The sequence below is a fragment of the Acipenser ruthenus genome, chromosome 16 (assembly GCF_902713425.1).
Source record: "Acipenser ruthenus chromosome 16, fAciRut3.2 maternal haplotype, whole genome shotgun sequence".
NCBI classification, from domain to species: domain Eukaryota; kingdom Metazoa; phylum Chordata; class Actinopteri; order Acipenseriformes; family Acipenseridae; genus Acipenser; species Acipenser ruthenus.
Window position 1 is genome coordinate 20,056,679 of NC_081204.1, and position 22,884 is coordinate 20,079,562.

The 22,884-nt window shown below is 39.1% G+C and overlaps 1 protein-coding gene across 2 annotated transcripts in view; it reads left to right on the plus strand.

Moving 5' to 3' along the window:
- Nucleotides 1–22,113, plus strand: part of LOC117412654 (interleukin-13 receptor subunit alpha-2-like) — a 60,682-nt gene extending 38,569 nt beyond the window's left edge. Inside the window, exons 4-11 of one of the 2 annotated variants that reach the window (XM_034021187.3) lie at nt 5,298–5,451; nt 6,644–6,752; nt 8,881–9,065; nt 9,738–9,883; nt 14,086–14,230; nt 15,736–15,835; nt 16,250–16,315; nt 19,031–22,113. In XM_034021187.3, coding sequence (XP_033877078.1) covers nt 5,298–5,451; nt 6,644–6,752; nt 8,881–9,065; nt 9,738–9,883; nt 14,086–14,230; nt 15,736–15,835; nt 16,250–16,289 — 879 coding nt within the window. In that variant the 3' untranslated portion in view covers nt 16,290–16,315; nt 19,031–22,113. Of the gene's footprint in view, nt 1–5,297; nt 5,452–6,643; nt 6,753–8,880; nt 9,066–9,737; nt 9,884–14,085; nt 14,231–15,735; nt 15,836–16,249 lie in introns of both variants that reach the window. The other variant, XM_034021186.3, reaches the window with a different exon arrangement.
- Nucleotides 22,114–22,884: the final 771 nt, after the last annotated feature.

The following is a 22,884-nucleotide window of genomic DNA, read 5'->3' on the forward strand; positions in this document are numbered from 1 at the left end:
TAGGTAGGAGTATAACCGCTGCGGTTTTTGTGTTAAAGGGCAAAAATTCGATTTTAACGTTGGCTTGTTAAACCCTATATATAAATAGGTATTTTAAATACTCTATCCTGATTGGTCAAAACAGGTCACATGGGGGTGTTGCTGTTACAGCATATCACCATGGGTCGGCACTTCTTTTCAAAATGGTACGATGGTATCGTCTCTTCTGCTGTGCACTGCATTGTTTTAAATTGTTTCTTAACACGGGCCCAGTAGTTCTCCACGTTGTCCAGCCTTACACTGCACTTAGTTTGATAAGTGGGTATTCCATAATGCAAATAACGTCTTTCTCGTCACTGTGCAGCACCTCCTTGCCCTGCATAACAAAGGACGATTAAAAAAAACAAAAAAAAACCCAGCACTGTCACTTGATACTGTTGCAGTTCTTGTGAGGAAGGATCGGTGTGATTTAAAGGCAGACTCATTTGTGCTTTGTCATGGTGAATATGGCCAGTAATATTTTACATTTAAAATGTAATGAACAAATCAAGAATTACCAGAAGTATAACGAACCAGCTAAAGAAAAAAATACACTTTAAACATATATTTAATAAAAATGACTTTTTTGTTAATTACCTTAATTTTTTTTTCAATTTAGTAAGTTAACCCCACTTTCTATGCGCAGAAAGGCTTTGCCTCGTGACTTGCAACACACCCAGTAGGCTAAAGTAAAAAACAAAAGTGTGCTAGGTATTTATTTGATTTGATTACTGTACTGTATACTGTATAGGCCTACTGTACAGATTTATATTTTTACATAATGTAATGTGTAGCCTACCCAAAACACATTAGTGTTATTTCAGCACAATCATTTATATTTATATCTATTATCTCTTCTGTCTCCAATATAGACCTTGCATATCTTCTGGCCTATCTTAACTTGGCAGGCAGTCAACTCCTTACTAAACTCATGGGTTTGTTGGAAAAGAACATTGCATGCACAGAAAAGTTCAGTTCTCAGCAAGAAAAAGTTAGGCAATTAACAAGATTATTAAAAGTATATAAAAATGTTACAGTCCCACCTTGAAAGGGAAAGAACAGTATTCCCATTAATCTCACTCCTTTGTCTTGTCCCTCTAAACATACCTTAATTCCTTTCCTGCGGCACCATTTTAATACACTCGAGTGCATGCCAGAATTGAATGAGTGCAGACATTGTTTGAATATAAAATTAGTCATGGAACAGATTATGTAGCAAAGCACTCAAACTGAAGGACTTGTGAATGGCAAGTTAATTTTAAACTTTGTAACGGTTCAGTTGATAGAAAGAGGGTTACTTGTGTCTACTGCCAAAGTGAGGTCCAGTATCACATATGGTCTGCTGTACCACCTGCATGCTGCTAAACATGCGTTTACTTCTCAAAATACACTTTCTAGTAGTTATTTTGCAACAGACAACAACAAATGAAACCTGTCAGTTTCTAGAGTACTCTTTTAGAAATTCAGGATCACTGCAAACCTGTGAATCAAGCTAAGTATGATACTGTAGGAAGCTGTGTGGTCCAGTGCTTAAAGAAAAGGGCTTGTAACTAGGAGGTTCAAATCCTGGCTCACTCACTGACTCACTGTGTGACCCTAAGCAAGTCACTTAACCTCCTTGTGCTCCGTCTTTTGGGTGAGACGTTGTTGTAAGTGACTCAGCAGCTGATGCAAGTTCACACACCTTAGTCTTTGTAAGTCGCCTTGGATAAAGGCATCTGCTAAATAAACAAATAATAATAACAAATATTAACTATAACCAGTGCTGTTGCAAACTTGGTAGCTACAGACTGCAGACCTGTTAACACTGTAGCTTTATTTTATTTCAATAACCACATTTATTTTAAACAATGTTATTTTCAATTATGGAGGATATAACCATTACTCACTGAATGCTTTATTTTATTTAGGCAATTTCAAGTTATCAATACAAAATAATTTTAAATTATCATCATTATTTAAATGGAAATGAAAAACATCAGTTTTTGTAATTACATCTGCACTAGTAGACATCAATGGAACTGCCTCCAGGTATCGCGTTGCATAATCTACCACTACTAATATATGCATATACCCAGAGTCAAAAGGTAGCAAAGGGCCCACTATGTCCATTGTGATGTGTTCAAAGGGACTGGAAATTATTGGCAGTGGGACCAAAGTGGCGGAGCACACTAGACCCGACGCTACTCACTGACAGTCTGGGCATGTGGCTACATATTTCGACACTTCCTTATGAAGTCCTACCCAATAAAATCAAGCCAATATGCATTCCCTAGTTTTATCAGCTCCCAGGTGTCCTGCAAAAGGGATATCATGCGCTAGCCTCATGACCTCGGGCTGATAAGAACCATCAATCGTGTTACAGGCTGTCCTGTGCCCGTGGCAGGGTTCACCCTGTATAATAATTGCCCCTTGATAATGAAGTGTAGAAATACTAGTGCCCCAGCACCTTCAACATCCTTACCTTGAATAGACTGGACCTGTCCCCAAGCGTGCACCAGTGTGGGTTCTCTGTGTTGGTCCCACACGTCCGGTATATTGAGAGGGGCCGGAGTAACATCTGCCCTCTCAGACACACTGCATACCGACTCCCTTTGAGTGGCGTTTGATACCATCCGAGCTTTCTCCCCCCAGACCCCAACCTCGTCTCATTGATGCTCCCTCCCATTTTTCAGTCTGTCTCTCTTTCATTGTTTTTCTACTATGAAAAAGTCAGCTTGAAAGGGAAAAATCTCACCAATTGTTTCCCCTTGTTTTTCACCTTTTTAAGCAATTGTTAATACTCTGGCCCAGAATTACTAGGTGTGGTAGCCTTTCCACCACCCCCACTATGAGGTGACGCTGCATTGGTCCTGCCAATAGATATATATTTTTAATGTGGGCTATGCCGCCGTATCTCCATGGATACAGGAGATCGCCAACTGACCTTGTGGCTGCCATGACACACCGCCCAAGTGCTGTCTAAATTAAGGTCTGCCCACACCCTGAGTCCACTAATGCATGGGTACTCACTTTACCAACAGCCACATCAATGATACAAGGCTCCTCCCGACCATTTCCCCGTCTCTGACCCACTTCCAATGCCAGATAACATGCCGTCACGTTGCACTTTATTGCTGGGGAGCACAGCCGGGCGGTATGTCCTGTGGGATGGCACCTGGAATAGACAGGAGGGGCAGAAGGCACTGGGGTTACATATCTGTCCTGCTGCTGATAAGGCAGTGGGTCAGAGGCATTGAATATATCCCAGCTGGGGCATCAGCCATGATAGGGAGGTTGGGCTGCCCATTGGGGTCTGTGATCTGGGAGGTCTGGATCCCAGAGCGATGAGGGGAGATGGTAGAGGTGGAGCCAGTCCCATGCTGCTCGGTGTGGAGGGAGGGGTCAGTAGGCTGGTCGGAGAGGAGAGCAGGGAGTCCTTGAAGTCCTCCGCCAGTCGGATTGCAGCTTCCAGGGTGGCTGGATTGTGGCGCCGTATCCACGCTTGGGTCTCGGCGCAGACCACATTGCAGAATTGCTCCAGACCAATGGCTTCACCCATTTGTACCCCTATTTTCTCGCGGGGGCAAAGCCAATGCACCATGTGGTCGCATAACCGCTGGGCAACCACCCTGGGGCGGGTATCCGGTGTCTGCAGGTACTCCCTGAAGCGCATCCAATGCGTTTTCCCCGTGATGTTCAGACGCCGGAGGATGGCCTGCTTGACCAGGTCGTACTGGCTGGCCTCTTCCTCGGTCATGGCCTGGTAGACTGCTTGGGCTTCCCCGATTAAGCAGGAGCCCAGTAGGCTAGCCCAGTATTCCCAAGGCCCTGACGCGCCGGTAGCCAGCACGTGCTTTCTTTCTCTCCGCAGCCACCTGTCTCTGGTCCAGCACTTCCAGCAGCGTGGATAGTGCAGTGACATCCATGATCTGTGTTCTGACACCACGTGTGGCAAAGTGGTTTGTAGTGCACAAGTGTAGTGCTGATGCAGTGCAGTAAAATAACGACCCAACACAGTTCCACAGTTAATGAAAGCTAAAGGAGATTGTTGACTCGGATTCATTCACACAGCCCTAGTGGTAATATATTCTGACCCATATATTATTCTCTGTTTTTAAAAAATACATTGAATCCATTGAAACACCCTGTTAATGTAGTAAAATACCCCACAAAACAAGAATGTAAAGCAAACCTTTTTAAAGAACGTAATGGAGTAGATTATACATACAATAAAACTAAATAATCTTAATTCCATTTTAAGGGGGCACTGCTGCTTTGTCAAAAAACACGTACTGTGCTGCAGCTCTACTACATATCTACCCCCAGGCACTGTATGGAAAAGAGTGTTGAATGATCTGAAGGGTGGGTCTCAACAAAAATTTGATAAACAATCTTTCATTTTTTCTATGTACCTCGAGCATTCCTGTGTACACAGAATACATTGTGTTTATAAAGGTTAAAATAATTTAATCTCTTCAACCTAGAAAAAAGAAGGGACATTGGGGACTTGATTGAAGCTTCGAAATGATAAATGGTATAGACAATGTTAACTCAAGACACTACTTCAAATTTAGCAGAGAGAGAAGAGGGCATAAGTGGAAGTAAAAGTATGTTTTAGAACAGAAGATATGAAGCCCCTTTTTTACACAGAGAGTTATGAATGCATGGAATAGCCTACCAGGTGAAGTAGTAGGATCTAAAACACTGGGAACATTTAAAAAAAAAGTGCTTATAAATTATATTATTTATTTCTTAGCAGACACCCTTATCCAGGGCGACTTACACTTGTTACAAGATATCACATTATTTTTACATACAATTACATTATTTTTACACACAATTACCCATTTTATACAGTTGGGTTTTTACTGGAGCAATTTAAGTACCTTGCTCAAGGGTACAGCAGCAGTGTCCCCCACCTGGGATTGAACCCACAACCCTCCGGTCAAGAGTCTAGAGCCCTAACCACTATTCCACACTGCTGCCCTTTGTTCTCATTCTCAAACTTTTCTTATGCTCTTAAAGTATATTGTACACTTGAAAGTGAAAATGACGACACGGCTGGAATGGGGTGGAGGCAGGTAAAAAGTTCAAACTAATTTCTCATAATTGTGAGTGAAAGATTAAAATAACAAACTAAAATGTATGGTGGTTCCAAAGTGGGTAAGAATAAATATCATGTGTCATTTCCCTATTGGCTGTAAGATGATTTAGTTTCCTTTCAGAAATAGCAATATACTGTTTTATTTAGATTTGGTCTGATAATTAACTGGATATAGTTTTTTTTTTTAATGCAGACTGTGAGAACTACACACTTAAAACACAGTGCCAGATTTGACCTTGGGAAGGAAGCCAAAGTAAAAGTACAGAGCCTGCTGAAGGGTCAGTGTACAAATGGTTCTGAACTGCAAAGCGTGTGGGCTGAAAGGACATTGCAGCCATCACAGGAAGGTAAGTGATTTTGGGAGAAAATCATGTAATCATTAACAAAATGAATAAATAACTTGGTTTGGATTTGATTTAGTATTCATTCTTTTACCACCTGGCAGATTGATTCTTCCAGCTGTAAACAGCCCAGATCAACATGACCAATCCTTCACCTCCAGACCCAGAGCAGTTTCACTATATATCTCACAACACAATCGCTCAAGTTAGGTCTTAAAGGACCCAGTGATTCAGCATCAACAACATAGAAATATCCACACCACTATAGGGTGAACTTTGGTTTAGTTTTTACTCTAGGATTAATACAGGTAGTGGAAAAAAATGGAAACACCTGGGTAAATGAGGGACACCAAGTATATTGAAAGCAGGGGCTTCCACACAGGTGTAGCTCATGTGTTAATTTAGCAAATAACATCCCAGCATGCTTAGGGTCATGTATAAAAATGCTGGACAGGCCTGGTTGCCTATAATTGTGGCTAGCATGGCTGCAAGAGGAGACCTCAGTGACTTTGAAAGAGGGGTGATTGTTGGGGCGCATTTGGCAGGAGCTTCAGTGACCAAGACAGCTCAACTTGCTGATGTTTCACGAGCAAGTGTCTAAGGTGATGTCGGCATGGAACTCCGAGGGAAAGACAATATCAGCAAAGGGCAACAGTGGGTGGAAGCGCATACTCCAGGATCGTGATATCCGTGCATTAATTCGAAGTGCAAGGCAAAACAGGCGAGCAACTGCAGATCAGTTGATTGCAAATTTCAACCTGGGGCGCGAGCAGCCAGTTTCATCAAAAACGGTCCGCCGAGAACTCCACAGAGCGGGATACCATAGTGGCCCAATGCCCTATTAAGTGACTTTACATTGGTGTTTCCATTTTTATGTCCACTACCTGTACATTCAGTTCCCTCAAAACCTCTGTAGCTCATTCCTCAGCCCAGTCTGAGTGTTCTCTGCTGGACTCTCTGCTGGACACACACACACACACAGAGGCACAAAAACATCATCTACAAGGGAGGGGGGTTACTTGCATTTTACACATGTGGACATTCAGTTTATCTATTGCTCAGAAAAAAGAACATTTTTTGTCCCACATTTGTGTATCCAATGCACAGTGTTTTTGTAATAGTTGGGCTGCCATGTATTTGTTTGTTTCTGTCATTTCGTAAACTTTGCACTCATCTATTTTCCATTGCTAACCTGCAGGGATTCCAGAGTCCAGGATCAAAAACCTCGCCTGTGTTTTCTATAACTGGGAATACATGGAATGTACCTGGCAGAGGCCTCCATATTTAAACTACAACCTGTTCTACTGGTATGTGTTTTTAATTGAAATTCATGACACACAGCAATGCAGCCTGCCCTGCAGCCACAGTGCACACATCAAAACATCTTCCATTGTGTCTTCCCCACACCCATCAGCTGATTTTCTTTCATTGTTTAAGCCCATTTACTCACATAAATATGTTTTCTTCTTGTGAAAAAGTCCATACAGATGCTATTCTGTTTGATTTGTATCAAGCACTGGTAATTTCCACAAAACAACTTGCCCAATGTTTGATTAGCACCAGCATGAAGGTAAATCGCATGTCTATTTTCTGCTAATCATTTCAGGTACTGTCATTTTTAAATTCAGGTACTGTAGTGACATTAATATATGTTTTTCATTAATATTAAGCATACACAGTGCCTTGCAAAAGTATTCAGACCCGTTCTATGGTGTCCCATTTTGTGAAATTACAAAATGATGCATACACATTTTTTTAAACTTAGTATTTTATTCAAAATTGGAATGCTCAAACTGAAGACTTCTAAGGGTAAGATAAGTTATAGTAAATGTCAGCAAAAACTAAAGCGAGAAAACAGAAATATGTCGACTGCATAAGTATTCAGACCCGTCAATTGGTGGAAGCACCTCTGGCAGCAATTACAGCCGCAAGTCTTTTTGGGTAAGTCTCTACCAACTTTGCACACCGGCTTGGTGCAATTTTTGCCCATTCTTCTTGGCAGATTTGCTCAAGATCCCTCAAGTTGCTTGGGGATCGCTTATGGACAGCAGTTTTCAAGTCTTTCCACAGATTCTCAATAGGATTCAAGTCAGGATTTTTACTGGGCCACTCAAGGACATTCACTTTCTTATTCTTAAGCCAGTCCAGTGTATTTTTGGCCTTGTGCTTTGGATCATTGTTCTGCTGAAAGATGAATTTTCGCCCCAATTTTAAGTCTTTAGCAGGCTGAAACAGGTTTTCCTCTAGTATTTGCCTGTACTTTGCTCCATCCATTTTTTCTTCAATCCTAACAAGCTTTCCAGTCCTTTCTGAGGAGAAGCATCCCCATAGCATGATGCTGCCACCACCACACTTGACTGTAGGGATGGTGTTGACTGGGAGATGTGCTGTGTTGGGTCTGCGCCAATCGTAACACTTGGCATTTAGACCAAAAAGTTCCAATTTGGTCTCGTCTGACCACAACACATTTTGCCACATTTTTGCAGGATCACTCAGGTGCTTTGTTGCAAACTCCATGCGGCCTTTGAGATGGCTTATGTTTAGTAATGGCTTCCTTCTTGCCACCCTGCCATACAGGCTACTTTTGTGAAGTGTTCTAGATATTGTTGACTGATGCACATTTTCTCCCATCTCAGCCATTGAACTCTGTAGCTCTTTCAAAGTTGTCGTTGGCCTCACAGTGGCATCCCTCACCAGTTTCCTCCTTGCCCGGCTGCTCAGTTTGGAGGGACGGCCTGATCTAGGCAGTGTCTGGGTGGTACAGTGCACCTTCCATTTCTTGATGATTGAGTAGACTGTGCTCACAGGGATATTCAGAGACTTCGATATTTTTTTATACCCTTCTCCTGATCTGTGCTTTTCAATGACTTTATCCCTGACTTGCTTTGAAAGCTCCTTGGTCTTCATGGTTGAGTCTTTGCTTGAAATTCACTACCTGACCAAGGAACCTGACAGAGACAGGTATTTTTATTCTGAAATCATGAGAACCACTAATACTGCACGCAGACGAGGCCATTCAACTAATTGTGTGGCTCATTAAGGTCATTTGTGCACCTGAATTAATTTAGGTTTGCCACAGCAAAGGGTTTGAATACTTATGCAATCATGACTTTTCCATTTTTATTTCATATTAATTATCTATTTACTTCTTTCTTGTTGTTTTTGCTTTGAATGTGTGGAGTAGGTTGTGTATATAACACATATTAATTCCTATTTCAAAGTGTCATGACTGCAAGCTTTAAAGCAACAAAATGTGAAAACTGTGAGAGGGTCTGAATACTTTTGCAAGGCACTGTAAATGTGAATACAGATTGATGCGTGATGCTGTATCATTATCTATCAATATAGATTAAGAAAGAATAAAACAACTTAGTAATCGCAGGCACCTTTCTGAACATTCAGAGATGCATCTTGCCTGTGTACCTGTTTTAATAGGCACTCAAAGCTGGACCATGCAATGGAATGTGCTGACTATATCCAGTCCAATGGGGTCAACATTGGCTGCAATTTTTCCAGTGCCGATTTGGAGGACTACACCGACTTTAACATATGTGTTAATGGCTCTTCTGCAGCAGGACCTCTGATTCCAGTGTACTTTAGATTTGAACTTCAAAATCTAGGTAAGGAAAAGAGTGAGATTTCAGTCTGGGCTATTTCTAGACAAAAGTGGTGTACAAACAAAATCTTTCACGCTTCATCGTCTCTGTTACTGACAGCACTGTAGACTTGATCGTTAACTTGAGAAAATAAGCACTGCCCTGGCATGCTAGTACACGAAGGACGCTGTTGAAATGGAATTGGTGTGGTACTTTAGAATAGATTTTATAAAACATAATTAATACATTATAAATAGCAGGTGCTATTACCAAGACAACAATAATTCCCTATTGATTACAGTAAGACGACCCTATAATTACTGCAGTTACTCATTAATTAGGACAGTATGTGAGCTGCAATTAAAAGTTCTACTCAGTTTGAAAGAAGCAAGCACTTTAACACCCTGACACAGAAACAGATCAGCCATGACTGCAACTATACATTTCAACCCTTATACAAGCTTTCCATTGTAAAAACATAGCAAGGTTTAATAAAGCACAGTGAACGCTTGGTAAAGCTTAGGTAAGCATTGTATCGCCCAGAAAGACACGGTAAAACAAAAAACATGACAAACCAAGGTAAATGCATAGTATAACCTTGGGAAAAGCATGGGGGAAAACTACACAATGACTGTGCAAATATACTGGGGCGAACTTTTATAAGGGAAACTCACAACTACTTTGTATTGTTTCTAGTGAAACCAGCTGTTATTAAGAAAATAAATGTAACAAAAGTGGGAAATGAAAGACTGCATCTGGAATGGAAGCCTCCTGTGGGTAAAATCAAATCCCACTGCCTGGAGTATGAGGTTCAGTGCAGAGAAGATGAAAACGAATGGACGGTATGTGATATTTCACTCCGAGACTAGACGTTACAAAGATGACTATGTAGATAGACTCCCAGGAAAGCACAGGTTGTGCTCACTGAGGTTTGGTTATGTAACCCTCCTTGTAATTTCAACACTCCCTGTTGTTGGGATAATAAATCACTCTCTTGGAGCATCGTACACTATTTACTCTGAGCTGGGTCCTCCATAGAAACAGATCAGTTGTGCAGTGTGGAAGCTGCTTTGCTGTTCCCTGTGATAACATTCAGTTTCTGACCAGCCTCACTTGATATGTTTTTCATCCAGTTCAATCACTTTCCTATTATTTACCTGGATAGAACTGCTTGTTATTGCTTTAGGTGGCGAATCCTGACATTTTAAAATGAAGAACCAGAGTCAGCTCAAGCAAATCCATTACTCCATTTATTATGGAATATTGTGGCTCATGAAAAAAACACACAAAAAATAAAGAACCCAGAGTCTGGGTTAGGGTCGGCCCCTATTAGTAATTGCACTCACTGAGAACAATACATAAGAGGCCAATATTCACAGATTAACCATAAATACAGTAGCTGCATTAGCTTACCTCTTTAAAACTAGAGTGATGATAAAATAAATGGCAAATGTATTTTAGCCAATGAAAAGCTTTCACAAACACACTGCATCATTAGTACTTACACTGGGTGTGTCTTTCACAAACACACTATATTGTTAGTACTCAAAACGACGATGGCCCTCAAGTGCAAAACACAAATAACAAATTTAACACAGATACAAATCAGAAAACACAAATGCAAATTAAAAAAGACAAATACAAATCAGAAAACACAAAAAGCCCACAAAATACTCCCCCAGATACCCCAGCACAGTCAAAGCTCAAGTTCAGTCTTTTGTAACTTAGTTGGCAGTCATATTTCTGTGTTATAATTGGTATCACAACGGTAAGTATCATGTTTACCATAAATGAGTTTGTGAACAGTAATAACAGTTAGACAACATTTTTTAAGTTTGACTTTTTGTAGCTCAAGTTTGGCTTCGATGCCTGTCAACAATGATGGCCGTACGAAAGATGAACTTTATAGTATTGTACATTTATTCAAAGTTTGGTATATAAATAACAACTGAGAAATTCACTTATATTTAAATAATCAGTACGCTGTGACCCAGAAGTAAACTTTGATCTTCACGTGTTTGAAATTGCACTAACCTCAACGTCATCGTAAAACACTTATTTTTTTGTGATCAAATATTTTTATTGGGGATAGTACAAAAATATGAACTCCTCATTTTCCTTTTTTACCCTCTCTCTCCCTCCCTCCCTCCCCTCCCTCTCCCGGGCTGCTACCCCCTCCCTCCCACAACCCCCCACCAGGACCTCAGGGACCTAAATTAATTCGGATTTAACAAAGGCTTAATAAGATCTGCTATGCTCTCCCAGGCTTGGATCGTCTTCTCTCTGGCACCATGGATCCGAGCAGTAGAAAGTTCTAAGTAAATAATATCAAGAAACATTAGGATCCATTGGTGCCAGGGAAGAGTGTGGCCGCTGCCAACGCAGAGCCACCATCTTTTTTGCTGCAGTAAGGCCAGCTAAACCAAATGCGCATCTGTTGTGGTGTTAAGTCAAGGGATGTATCGTCGTTCAATAGGAAAACGAGAGCGGAGCAAAGGATTATCATTACAAATATAGCAGAAAAAGTACCTGCTCCTAAATGAAGATACGACTGGGAACTCCTAAAACATGCAAAAAGGTGGCAAGGGCGCCCTGGGGGCAAAGCGAGCAGATCATTTGAAAGCGTCTACGAAGGGGTTAAGTATGTCCTATGAAGAAAATGAAAACGAATCAGCTGATGGTTAGGGTTCTTAGAAGCTGAGCCTAAATTATTCCAGATAGTTTCCCAGCTAATCTCCATATTGATGAAGGAAGCTAAGTCATTATTCCAGATAGTGTAAGCTGCTAAAGGTTTGTACGAGGCTTTTAAAAGATAAACATATAACGAGGAAACCAGCCCTTTTGTTTTCCCCCGTGTCCAATATGTCATGGAGTGGTAATGCAGTCCCCCAGGGAACCCCATAGGCACACATTGCTGATCAGAGTCGAACATAGAATAAAAAGAAGAGCCTGGTAAATTGTATAATAACTGTAATTCCTGGAATGTGCAAAGACAGCCAGTATCAGAAATATCAGTAATAGTATGTACACCTCTATCTTTCCAAGGTGGGAAAGAAAAGGGAAGACTCTGACAGGAACGCATAGTTAAGAAAGAAAGGTGTGTGGGAATGACATTTTAGTTAGTTTTGTGTGTCTTTCAACAGAACGCCAAATAACTGTGTGACTATAGGGCCGAAGCGTAATCTACAGTGCTTGAGAGGAATGTGTGAGTGAATCAAGTCTTGTAATCTATGTGGAGAAACTAATTTTTCTTCTAGTAAATCGCCACGAGACAGGAGCAACAGGGTCAAGCCAGACTGTAAGTGGACGTAATATAAATGAGCAAAAATATAGTTTAAAGTTTGGCAGTGATAAACCTCCCGAAATCTTTTAATGCTGTAGAGCAGAAAATGTAATACGTGGGTGTTTGCCTTTCCATATAAATTTAGATATCAAAGTGTGCAATTTGTCCCAGTGTCCGGGAGGAGGAGAGAGAGGAAGCATCGAGCTGAAAAAATTGATAAGCGGGAGTATATTCATTTTAATGTCAATAAACTCTGAGCCCAAGCCCATATAATCTAGGACTGACCAAAGATAATCCCACTCCAAGCGATTGAACACCTTCTCTGCATCCAGTGAGAGTACAGCACAGGGAGCAGCAATATCCGTAGCAGCATATAAAATATGAAGTAAACGGTGGACGTTCTCGGATGCTAGACGGGTCTTGATGAACCCGCTTTGGTCCTGATGAATTAATTTAGTCATGCAGGTCTCGAGACGGCATAAGAGAACCTTAGTTTATCATTTAGCGTCCGAATTACTCAGAGATAAGGGATGACAACTCGTACAGAGAGTGGGATCTTTATCTTTTTTTAGTAAGAGGGAAATAACATGCTGTGGAAAAGCGCCTCGCTAATGGCCGATAGGTCCGGATCTTATTTTTCCCCCCCTTGGAGGGAGAAGATTCAGAGAACTCCTTTTTTCGACAAAAAGTAGACATTCTTGGATAGTTCAGACATCAATACGTATATAAAAGAAAGAAATAGCAAGGGATTAAACCCTTCTCAAAGAGCAAAATTTGCAAGGGGAGGCGAGGAGAAAAAATCCTAAACTGCCATCGCTCTCCCAGGTCACGTGATCCCCTGTAAAAGACTTTTATGATGCTTATGAAAACAACTACAAATTCACAGGCATCGAAGCCAAACTTGAGCTACAAAAAAACAAGTAAAAGTTTTTAAAAAAATGTTGCCTAACTAAAATAGTAGTTTATAACCGCTATTACTGTTCACAAACTCATTTATGCTAAACATGATACTTACCGTAGCGATACCAATTATAACACTGACAGAAATACGACGGCCAACTAAGTTACAAAAGACTGAATTTGAGCTTTCTAAACACCTCCAACTTCTCCAGAAACAGGTGGAGACTTTGCTGGGGTATCTGGGGGAGTGGCCTTCATTGTGACGTATTTCTGTTATGAAATGACTTCCGTTGTGTTGTTTTTTTATTTGTATTTGTTTGTTTTCTTATTTCTATTTGTGTTTTTCGATTTGTATTTGTGTTTTGCAGTTCAGGGCTACCATACAAAACACACTGGGTGTGTCTTACACAGACACACTACACTGTTAGTACTTACACTGGGTGTGTCTTACACAAACACACTGCATCATTAGTAAATACATACATACATACAGATCTACATCCTTGTTTTCCTCAATGATCAGAATATTTAAATGCCAACATACATATTAATTTTAGAGTACCCAATGGAAATCCATTTTAGGATCGCATCCAGAGAGGAAATGTGTTTGTACGCTATTCCAACAAAAGTTATTGTATTTCTTGCTCTTATTGTATTACTTGTATTGTAACACTTGAAATGTATTTGCTTACGATTGTAAGTCGCCCTGGATAAGGGTGTCTGCTAAGAAATAAATAATAAATAATAATAATATTCCACTTTTTACTTTTAAACAAATATTTAATATTTGAAATGCATTTTTTATTCTTTTTTCCTAAAAAAAAGTACTTCAAGATACAAACTATTTTGTTTTTACTTTAGTCTAACTTCAAAAAAGGAACCACATTTACCAGCTTCCGATTTGACCCAAGGCACAGGCATTGTTTCAGAGTAAGAAGCAAGCTAAACATGTACTGCGCTGATAATGAGCTGTGGAGCGACTGGACCGCAAACCTGTGCTTTACTGGTAAAGGGCTATAATGTATTAACATTCAAGTTATGAATGTGTTACTTCACTCTGGAGGCAGGGTACACACACTAAAACTATAGGTCACATTGCATGTATCACAGTATATACAGGTAATTGTAGCTCTTCATACAGTATATGGGTTTATTGTGCCGTTGTTATTTGTTTTTGTAACATTATATAGTAAATGCATTGTATTGTTTATAACATCCTTTATAACACATTTATAGATGCATGTAAACTAAACTGTCCATGACAATATGCCTGATATTCATATCAATCAGTTATCAAAAGCTGAACAGTTCAACAGTGGTCTCTAACTACCAGTATGCTGCCCTGACCCCTGACCTCTTGTCTCTAGTTTTTTGCAATCTATGTACTGTGTATCATCTGGGAACTCACTTTGAATAGAGATCTTGGTCTCAGTGACTACTGTGGTCCACTTTGAAAATTAAACAATAAAAACAATAATGGCTAGTTCCACAGTCCCTGGCTAGTGCTGATCCTGGACTAGCTAGTGTTACTTTAGGTAAGGTAGTCTGAGATCTAGCTCGTGTTACTTTAGGTAAGGGTCTGAGATCTAGCTCGTGTTACTTTAGGTAAGGGTCTGAGATCTAGCTTGTGTTACTTTAGGTAAGGTAGTCTGAGATCTAGCTCGTGTTACTTTAGGTAAGGTAGTCTGAGATCTAGCTTGTGTTATTTTAGGTAAGGTAGTCTGAGATCTAGCTCGTGTTACTTTAGGTAAGGTAGTCTGAGATCTAGCTCGTGTTACTTTAGGTAAGGTAGTCTGAGATCTAGCTCGTGTTACTTTAGGTAAGGTAGTCTGAGATCTAGCTCGCGTTACTTTAGGTAAGGTAGTCTGAGATCTAGCTTGCGTTATTTTAGGTAAGGTAGTCTGAGATCTAGCTCGTGTTACTTTAGGTAAGGTAGTCTGAGATCTAGCTCGAGTTACTTCAGGCAAGGTAGTCTGAGATCTAGCTCGTGTTACTTTAGGCAAGGTAGTCTGAGATCTAGCTTGTGTTACTTTAGGTAAGGTAGTCTGAGATCTAGCTCGAGTTACTTTAGGCAAGGTAGTCTGAGATCTAGCTTGTGTTACTTTAGGTAAGGTAGTCTGAGATCTAGCTCGAGTTACTTCAGGCAAGGTAGTCTGAGATCTAGCTCGTGTTACTTTAGGCAAGGTAGTCTGAGATCTAGCTTGTGTTACTTTAGGTAAGGTAGTCTGAGATCTAGCTCGAGTTACTTCAGGCAAGGTAGTCTGAGATCTAGCTCGTGTTACTTTAGGCAAGGTAGTCTGAGATCTAGCTTGTGTTACTTTAGGTAAGGTAGTCTGAGATCTAGCTTGTGTTACTTTAGGTAAGGTAGTCTGAGATCTAGCTCGTGTTACCTTAGGTAAGGTAGTCTGAGAATAGTGGTCACCGTGGGCTGGGAAACCACTGGTAAATGTGTAAAACGGGCCCTTTAGAGAATGACAGAGTGATTTATTTAGTTGATTTCTTGTTTTGCAGAGGAATATGAACTATCTGAAGCATCCATGTTTATAGCTCTGGGCACTTCTCTGATCATCTTGTTTGCTATTGCACTTTCCTTATGGATCAGACGAAGAGGGTGAGTGGGATTCGTTTTCACCATCATATCTGTTTGATACATGGGGGAAAAATACATTACAAGATAAATGATCTGGGATCCTGGCATTTTTAAAAAAGAAAAATTCTCAAGATCACGAATCTAGATTTGCAGTCAAAGTTTGAAATGAGATCCTGAGAATTTATCTTGAGATCTTTACATAAAGGTTTGAAATGTCAAGATCCTGAGTTCATTTATCTTGTGATCTCGACATTTCAAGTGTATTTATTTATTGTTCTCCTGTCCTTAATGACCCACAGTAATTCCATATTATTTAAGAAACTGACATTTTTAAAAATATTATGTAGACCAGCATGCATATTGTGGAAGAACCCTGTATTTATAATGAAATCATTGTGTTCACATTTTTCATCTGATTTTTGTTGTTTTTTTCAGATTAAAGATCAAAGGAGGAGAAGACGGTATATTGCTCTGATGTATGGAACTGCTGCCTGCCTTCATGTATGTTCTCAAATATGTGCTGAGATATCCAATAAGATGATTGTCTTGATTGTTTTCACAATCAAGTTCACCGTGGAGTGGAATAACATTGTGTCTGCGGAGATCAATGTAATGAAAGTAATAGTTTGGTATAAAGTCTGCTTCATATCCTTAGCTGTCCTTGTATTAACATAGTATTGTACTATTGCCATTATCTTGCCATTGCATTGTCACTGCACTGATCATTATTGAAACAGCTTACCAGCAAATTAACATTGGAGGTGATTGAACAGAACGTCCTGGAATAGATTGTCAAAAAGTTCTGCTGCTGAGTGAACATTTGCATCATAAGAAGATGCTGCTAAATAGGATTGAATCACCAGACCTGCCCCCTGTTCTGTTAAGTTGCTGTTCCAGTTGTCGTTTCACTGCCACAGTTTGTATTTTGTGTTTGCAGTTGGATTATCTTTTTAGGGCAGAAAATGATTTGTATTGTTTATGTTAATGATGTCAGATTTGAGTTAATACATTCCTCATTGTTTAATTCATTATCTTCATGTTTAATGATTAAGTTGCTAAATCCCCAATTGAAACAGGGTAATCAGTTATGTATTACTGGAATCTGGATCAATTAAAGCAGGGCTTCTCAACCTTCTTGTTCCTATACACATACACACACACACACACACACACACACACACACACACACACACACACACACACACACACACACATCAGGGATGGAAATAAGACTCCTATTGCAGTAATCTCAATAATCCATACTACTCATGTTTTCCAAGAGTTAATTCATTTTATTTATTTTATTGAACAAGCTTCAAAAAATATATTTAAAAAAAAAAAAAAAAAACATTTCTGATCCACATCCACAATGCGTTTCAACTTTAAGTTTTCACCAGGTGGTGAATATTATCAATTAGAGAACACCTTATTTATACAACTTTTCATTGGCAACTTTTAATCACGTTTCAATTAGTTCAATTGTTTTCCGGTTTAAATTATTAAATCATTTACTGAAATCTTAATGATACAATATTATTAACTATGATTATCAAAAGAATATTCGTTATCTTAATACAAACAAGCATAATTAACAGTGACATACAAAAAATATATCTCATAAATGACGTGACTAACACTAAAACAGCTACAATTCCTTTTGAATCTATTACCAGTTGAAGAGTCATTTATCTCATATCACAACAAGACAAACTAGAAAACGGATATTGAATGGGCTTCATATGTTCAAACCTTGTTATTAATTGGAGCACAATCTATCAGTATACCTCATCTTCATATTTAATTATATTAAATTAGAGATTTACACCAATTACTAGTATACTTATGTTCCGCTATTCGATTTTTAAGATTCCTTTTTGTTTGACCAATATATGCTAAGCCGCAAGGGCATTTTAGCATATAAATGACATGAGTTGTGTTACAATTAATCAATCCCTGAATTTTGTATTTTTTACCTGTTTGTGGATGGTTAAAATACTTAGTGTTTTGAGTGTTAGAGCAGTGTATGCAGTGTATGCAACGTGAGTACTATGGATTAAATTGAGAGAAACAATCACTTTCTTTATAGACATTACCTTATATTGGTCTGCACCTTTGTGAAGATTTAAGCATTGCAGTGTAAATAAATTATTTTTGTTTTACTTACTTCATATGAAACATTCTGTCAAGACGTGGAGGTGTCTTCACCAAGCACACTCGCATGTCATGGTCAAATGTCTGTGGATTCATTGAGTTGTATGGCAAAATCATTGTCATGCAGCCCATCAATGCACTGCGAAACTATGTCTTCTGACATAAAAGCGATCCGTCGTCTGACAGTGTCATTTGAAGTTGGTATTTTTGCCAGTTCCTTGGCCTTCTGCTCTCCAAACATTTCCTTCACAATTTCAGTGGCACACGGCATTATCAACTCCTCAGCAATCGTATGCGATTTTTTTACTTTAGCAATTTTCTGCGCCACTATTTACGATGACACTACAAGCTTTTTATCCATGGTAGTTGTAGATTTCATTACAGCTTTAGTACCAAGCAGTTCCTTAGCCTTTCGCTCAAAAAATGAATGTTGCTTGTTTTTATATATACTGATGCACAATGAAATGCAACAGTCTACATTTTACATTAATAGCTCATTGGGCACATACGGTTTTGTATCATTTTAAATAGTGAGCAGATAGGTTTGTTGACTGTTTGAGTAGTATTGTTCCTTGGGATAACAAAATACTGAGCTCAAGTCATGTGATTTCATGAAAATGCCAGGTGCTCAGTGTTTGGTGTTTTGAGTTGAGTTAAAATTGCCAAAATGAGTTGACTAAGAATCTGTATAAACAGCCTTTCAAAAAGACATGATTTTATTTAACACAAGAACAGTGAGGGACAGGCCATGTCCTGGAAGGCAGAGGGTCACTACACCGGCCCAGGACCGTCACATACTACTGATCCATCTGTGTAATCATTCTCAGTCTGCAGTGGCTACAGCACAAGAAATTCCAGGAAGATATAACCTGTGCATCACAGAATGACTGTAGCTTGCCGTCTGCATAAAAATGATTTGAATGCTCGGAGGCCGTTCAGGGGTAACATATTGACAGCTGAGAGACGAAATCGCCGTTTTCTGTGGGCTAGAGAACATCTGAGGTGGCTGCAGAGAGAGTGGTGGAGTGTTTTATTCACTGATGGATGCTGTTTTGTCCTTGACAGACCTGACAGAAGACATGTGTGGAGACGTCGTGGTGAGCGTTATGCTGACTATTGCATTGTTCAAGCCAACTGGTGGGGCGGTGGAAGTGAGATGATGTGGGGAAGAATCTCCTTTAACGCAAGAACACCTTTGGTACAGATTGAGGGCAACCTTACTTCTCAGCGATACATTGACAGTCCTTGAGGTAACTGTAAGCCAATCTGGAAGTGTCGATTTTCCAGAAGGACAATGCAAGACCACACAGTGCTAGGATTACAATTGTACGACTTCAAGAAAACAATGTTGAGGTCTTGCCGTGGCCAGCTTTTTCTCCTGACCCGAGTCCAAAGAACCACATTTCTGGGACCAAATCATCAGTGCCATCCACAGGAGACAACAGTGACCAGGCAACCTTCGCCAGCTGGCTGCAGCTGCACAGGAAGAGTGGCAGAACGTCCCACAACTATCCAGAGGCTGCTCAGGTCTATGCGTCAACTCTGCCAGGATTGTGTTAATGCTCAGGGAGGCCATACCCGATACTAACTTTGTAATGTTTTCATTTTGACAGCGTGTCACGTTTCATACTGAAACTTGTCATGATTCTTTGATCTGTATTTTTGTTCAAATATTCTGTGATTTTGTTTGATATCTATCTTTAAAATATTTCATGAAATCCATTAGACCTGAATGTTGCATTTCTTTTGTGCATTATTCATATTATTTGTTTACTGACTTGAGTTGTATTAGTTCATATAGAAAAGACAAATTATAGACAATTGATGAATGCTTGCCTTTACATGCAATTGATAGTTACACTGAAGCTGAGATATTATCTGACTATTATGGCTTGCTGAGATTAATGTACTGACTTGTGTTATATTGATGCTAATCTTCTTTTCTATTTTGTACCATATTATTTTACACATTATTTAAAATTCATAAGAGAGTGTTGTGTGTTTTATTGTCACTCGTTGTCTCTGCGATCTTGAATTCGTCCGGGAGTGATGTATAACTAAGAGTGCTAATCAAAATAAACCATTACAGGTATTCATTAATTATCTTTAATTGGGTACAGTACACCCTCACTAGAACAAACCTGTTGGGGTCCAAGCCATTTGTTTGTTATGTCGAGGGGTTCGTTATAGTGAAAGGACAATTACAATAAACGATAAACTGTTGGAGTAAATGAGTGAGATGAGATTGTGAATACAATAGATTGTGAGTAGAATTGCATGTACCTGTTCCTCTCATGTAAGCAGTATCCTGCCTTTGCTTTATCTGATTCGTTAAAGAATTAAAACGCAGTACAGAAAGCAAAAATCCCAAATTGAAGCTGAACTTTGTATTCAAAATCAATCTGACATGAATCATTTTAAAGTGCAGCAAATCTTAATCCAACATGCAAGAATCCCAAAATGAGATTTAATTCCAAGTCAACCCGACATGAAAAGTTCATCAGATCCTAAAGTTTTTTTTGTTGTTGTTGTTTATTCTTTGATCAATTTTTCTTTGCCGCATAGTTACTGAACAAGCCAAAAAAGAGAGTGCTTTTTGACCACCTATATTCACAAGAGATATGCCTGCTTTACTCCTTTTTCAAATGATCAATATAATTTCCAGCTTTGTTGTAACATGAAATGCTTTTGTTTCTGAGGCATAGTTAAACAGTGCACTCTTTTTATTAAGACAAAGCACTTGACTTCACTGCGGAGGTGGCATCCCATGTGTACAGACCAGGATGTTGACGGTGTGTGTGTTTATATAATTTTTTATTTTTTATTTTAGTTTATTTGGGGTCCAGGGGCCAGGTTCGTTATAGCAGAAGGTTTGTTTTAGTGAAGGGAGTTATAGCAAGGGTGTACTGTATTTAAACATCAATTCTCCCTTGTGACAGGTTGGCTTGAGTGGTCTGACAGACACAGACAGGTACTTGTGGGGCTATACAAAAATAAACAAATAAACAACGCTCACAGAGCAAAATAAAAGGTTTAAACAAAACAAAGTCTCAAACACATAAAACAAACAATACTTAGGTCAGGCTGGGCAGTCGCCTTCACTGACCCTAAAACAATATCGCGTGGGCCCTTCCAGCACACGTAGTACTTGTTTATTTTGTTCTTTCAGCTCTCTCTCTCTCTCTCTCTCTCTCTCTCTCAATTCAATCCAATTCAAAGATGCTTTATTGGCATGACTACAACAGAAGTATTGCCAAAGCAATTACAAACTCAATTATAATAAAACAGACACATTTAAGATATTTATTTGTACATAGATGTATGATGGAAGGGAGTTTCTGTAAGGTTTTACTGGTCATGTCTCAGTTCATTGCTCGTTCTCGTTCCTCCTCCCTGAACACCCACCCTGCTCAGCACAAGCTGTGACCGTCTCCGAATTAACAATAAATGAATGAATCCAGAGATGGTCACATTCCACACGAGTTTAGTGGCTGGGCGTTAACCCCATCCACGCTGCCAAACAATAACAAACAAAAACATTGCATTTTAATAAATACAGAACAATACATTTGAAATCATAATAATACAACAATAATAACAATAAACCATTACTTTTAAATCATAATACATTGTGTTTTTAACTAAACTCACAATACATTTAAATCAACAAACCGTATTAAACACACCCCACAATACATTTACTTACAAGCAAGGCTTTGCCCTGCCCCCTATAATTACGTGCAGGGCTCTCGTCTGCCCTGGTACATCCCTACATTTCAGTAGTTTAGACACTAAAGAAATCACCTGATTTCAGTAGTTATTGCATAATGATGTTGCAATGAAGAACTCAAAATAATGACTTCAGTGTAAAAGTTGATGTGTTCAATATTTCTGGACTTATTCCCTACTCTTACTACAAGCACAGCAAGTACTGATATCTTATCGCTATTGCTAATGAAATAATAATAATAATAATAATAATAATAATAATAATAATAATAATAATAATAATAATAATAATAACAGCAGCATTCATATCTGATTTTTGTACTGGTTTAGTGATGTGATTTGTATTGAATGTATGTTATGTAATTACTGTTGTTATTATTGTTCAAAGTAAACTTTGCAGCCATTATTTCAAATCGTAATCAACGTTTCATCACTGTGAGTTATTTGTCTACTGCTGCCAATGCAAACAGTTTCAAGGACTCGAGCTGGTAATCGTACAGATTGCTACCGATGCAGCAGAACAAACTGGTGTCTTGTTATTGCTTCTCATTAAAATGTGTGTGTTCTTCTGTTTATGTGTCTTTGTATGCATACGGGTTCTGAGCAGGTGCAATCAGTTACAATTGTGTAATCACTGTGAGGACATTGAACTGAAAATCAATAAACTGTAGGCAGGGCTAGAAGTTCACTTTTTAAGGCAGTAGTGAGAATTTGCTACCTGCCTGGAACGTACCTAGCAAAATGGTCTTATTTGGTAGCGGTTTATTTGACTTATAATTCTATATAAAAATTTAAAAAATAAATGCCTACCTACTGTTTTAAATAGACGGAATATCCCAAACTGTCACATAGTAGGCCTATATTTTAAATCAGAAAGTATTAATTGAAACCTTGTGCTCAACTAAGTAATGGAACTAATGCAATTCCTTGTTGAAATGTATTTTGTTTTATCATTAAGTTCTACAAGAATGCAACCATATCTGCCATCTAAGCATTTGATATGCCATCAGTATGGTTAACCAGGCTATGTTTCATCGGTGCAAATTAAGTGGCACATAATTATCCTCTTGACTGAGATTTTGGTAACTAACAAACACCTATAAAGACAGCGATTTTAAAAAAAGAGCTGTTTTGAAAATGAAATCTAATTCCAGCACGGTACCCCTACATTTAAAAGATTGTTCTACTAA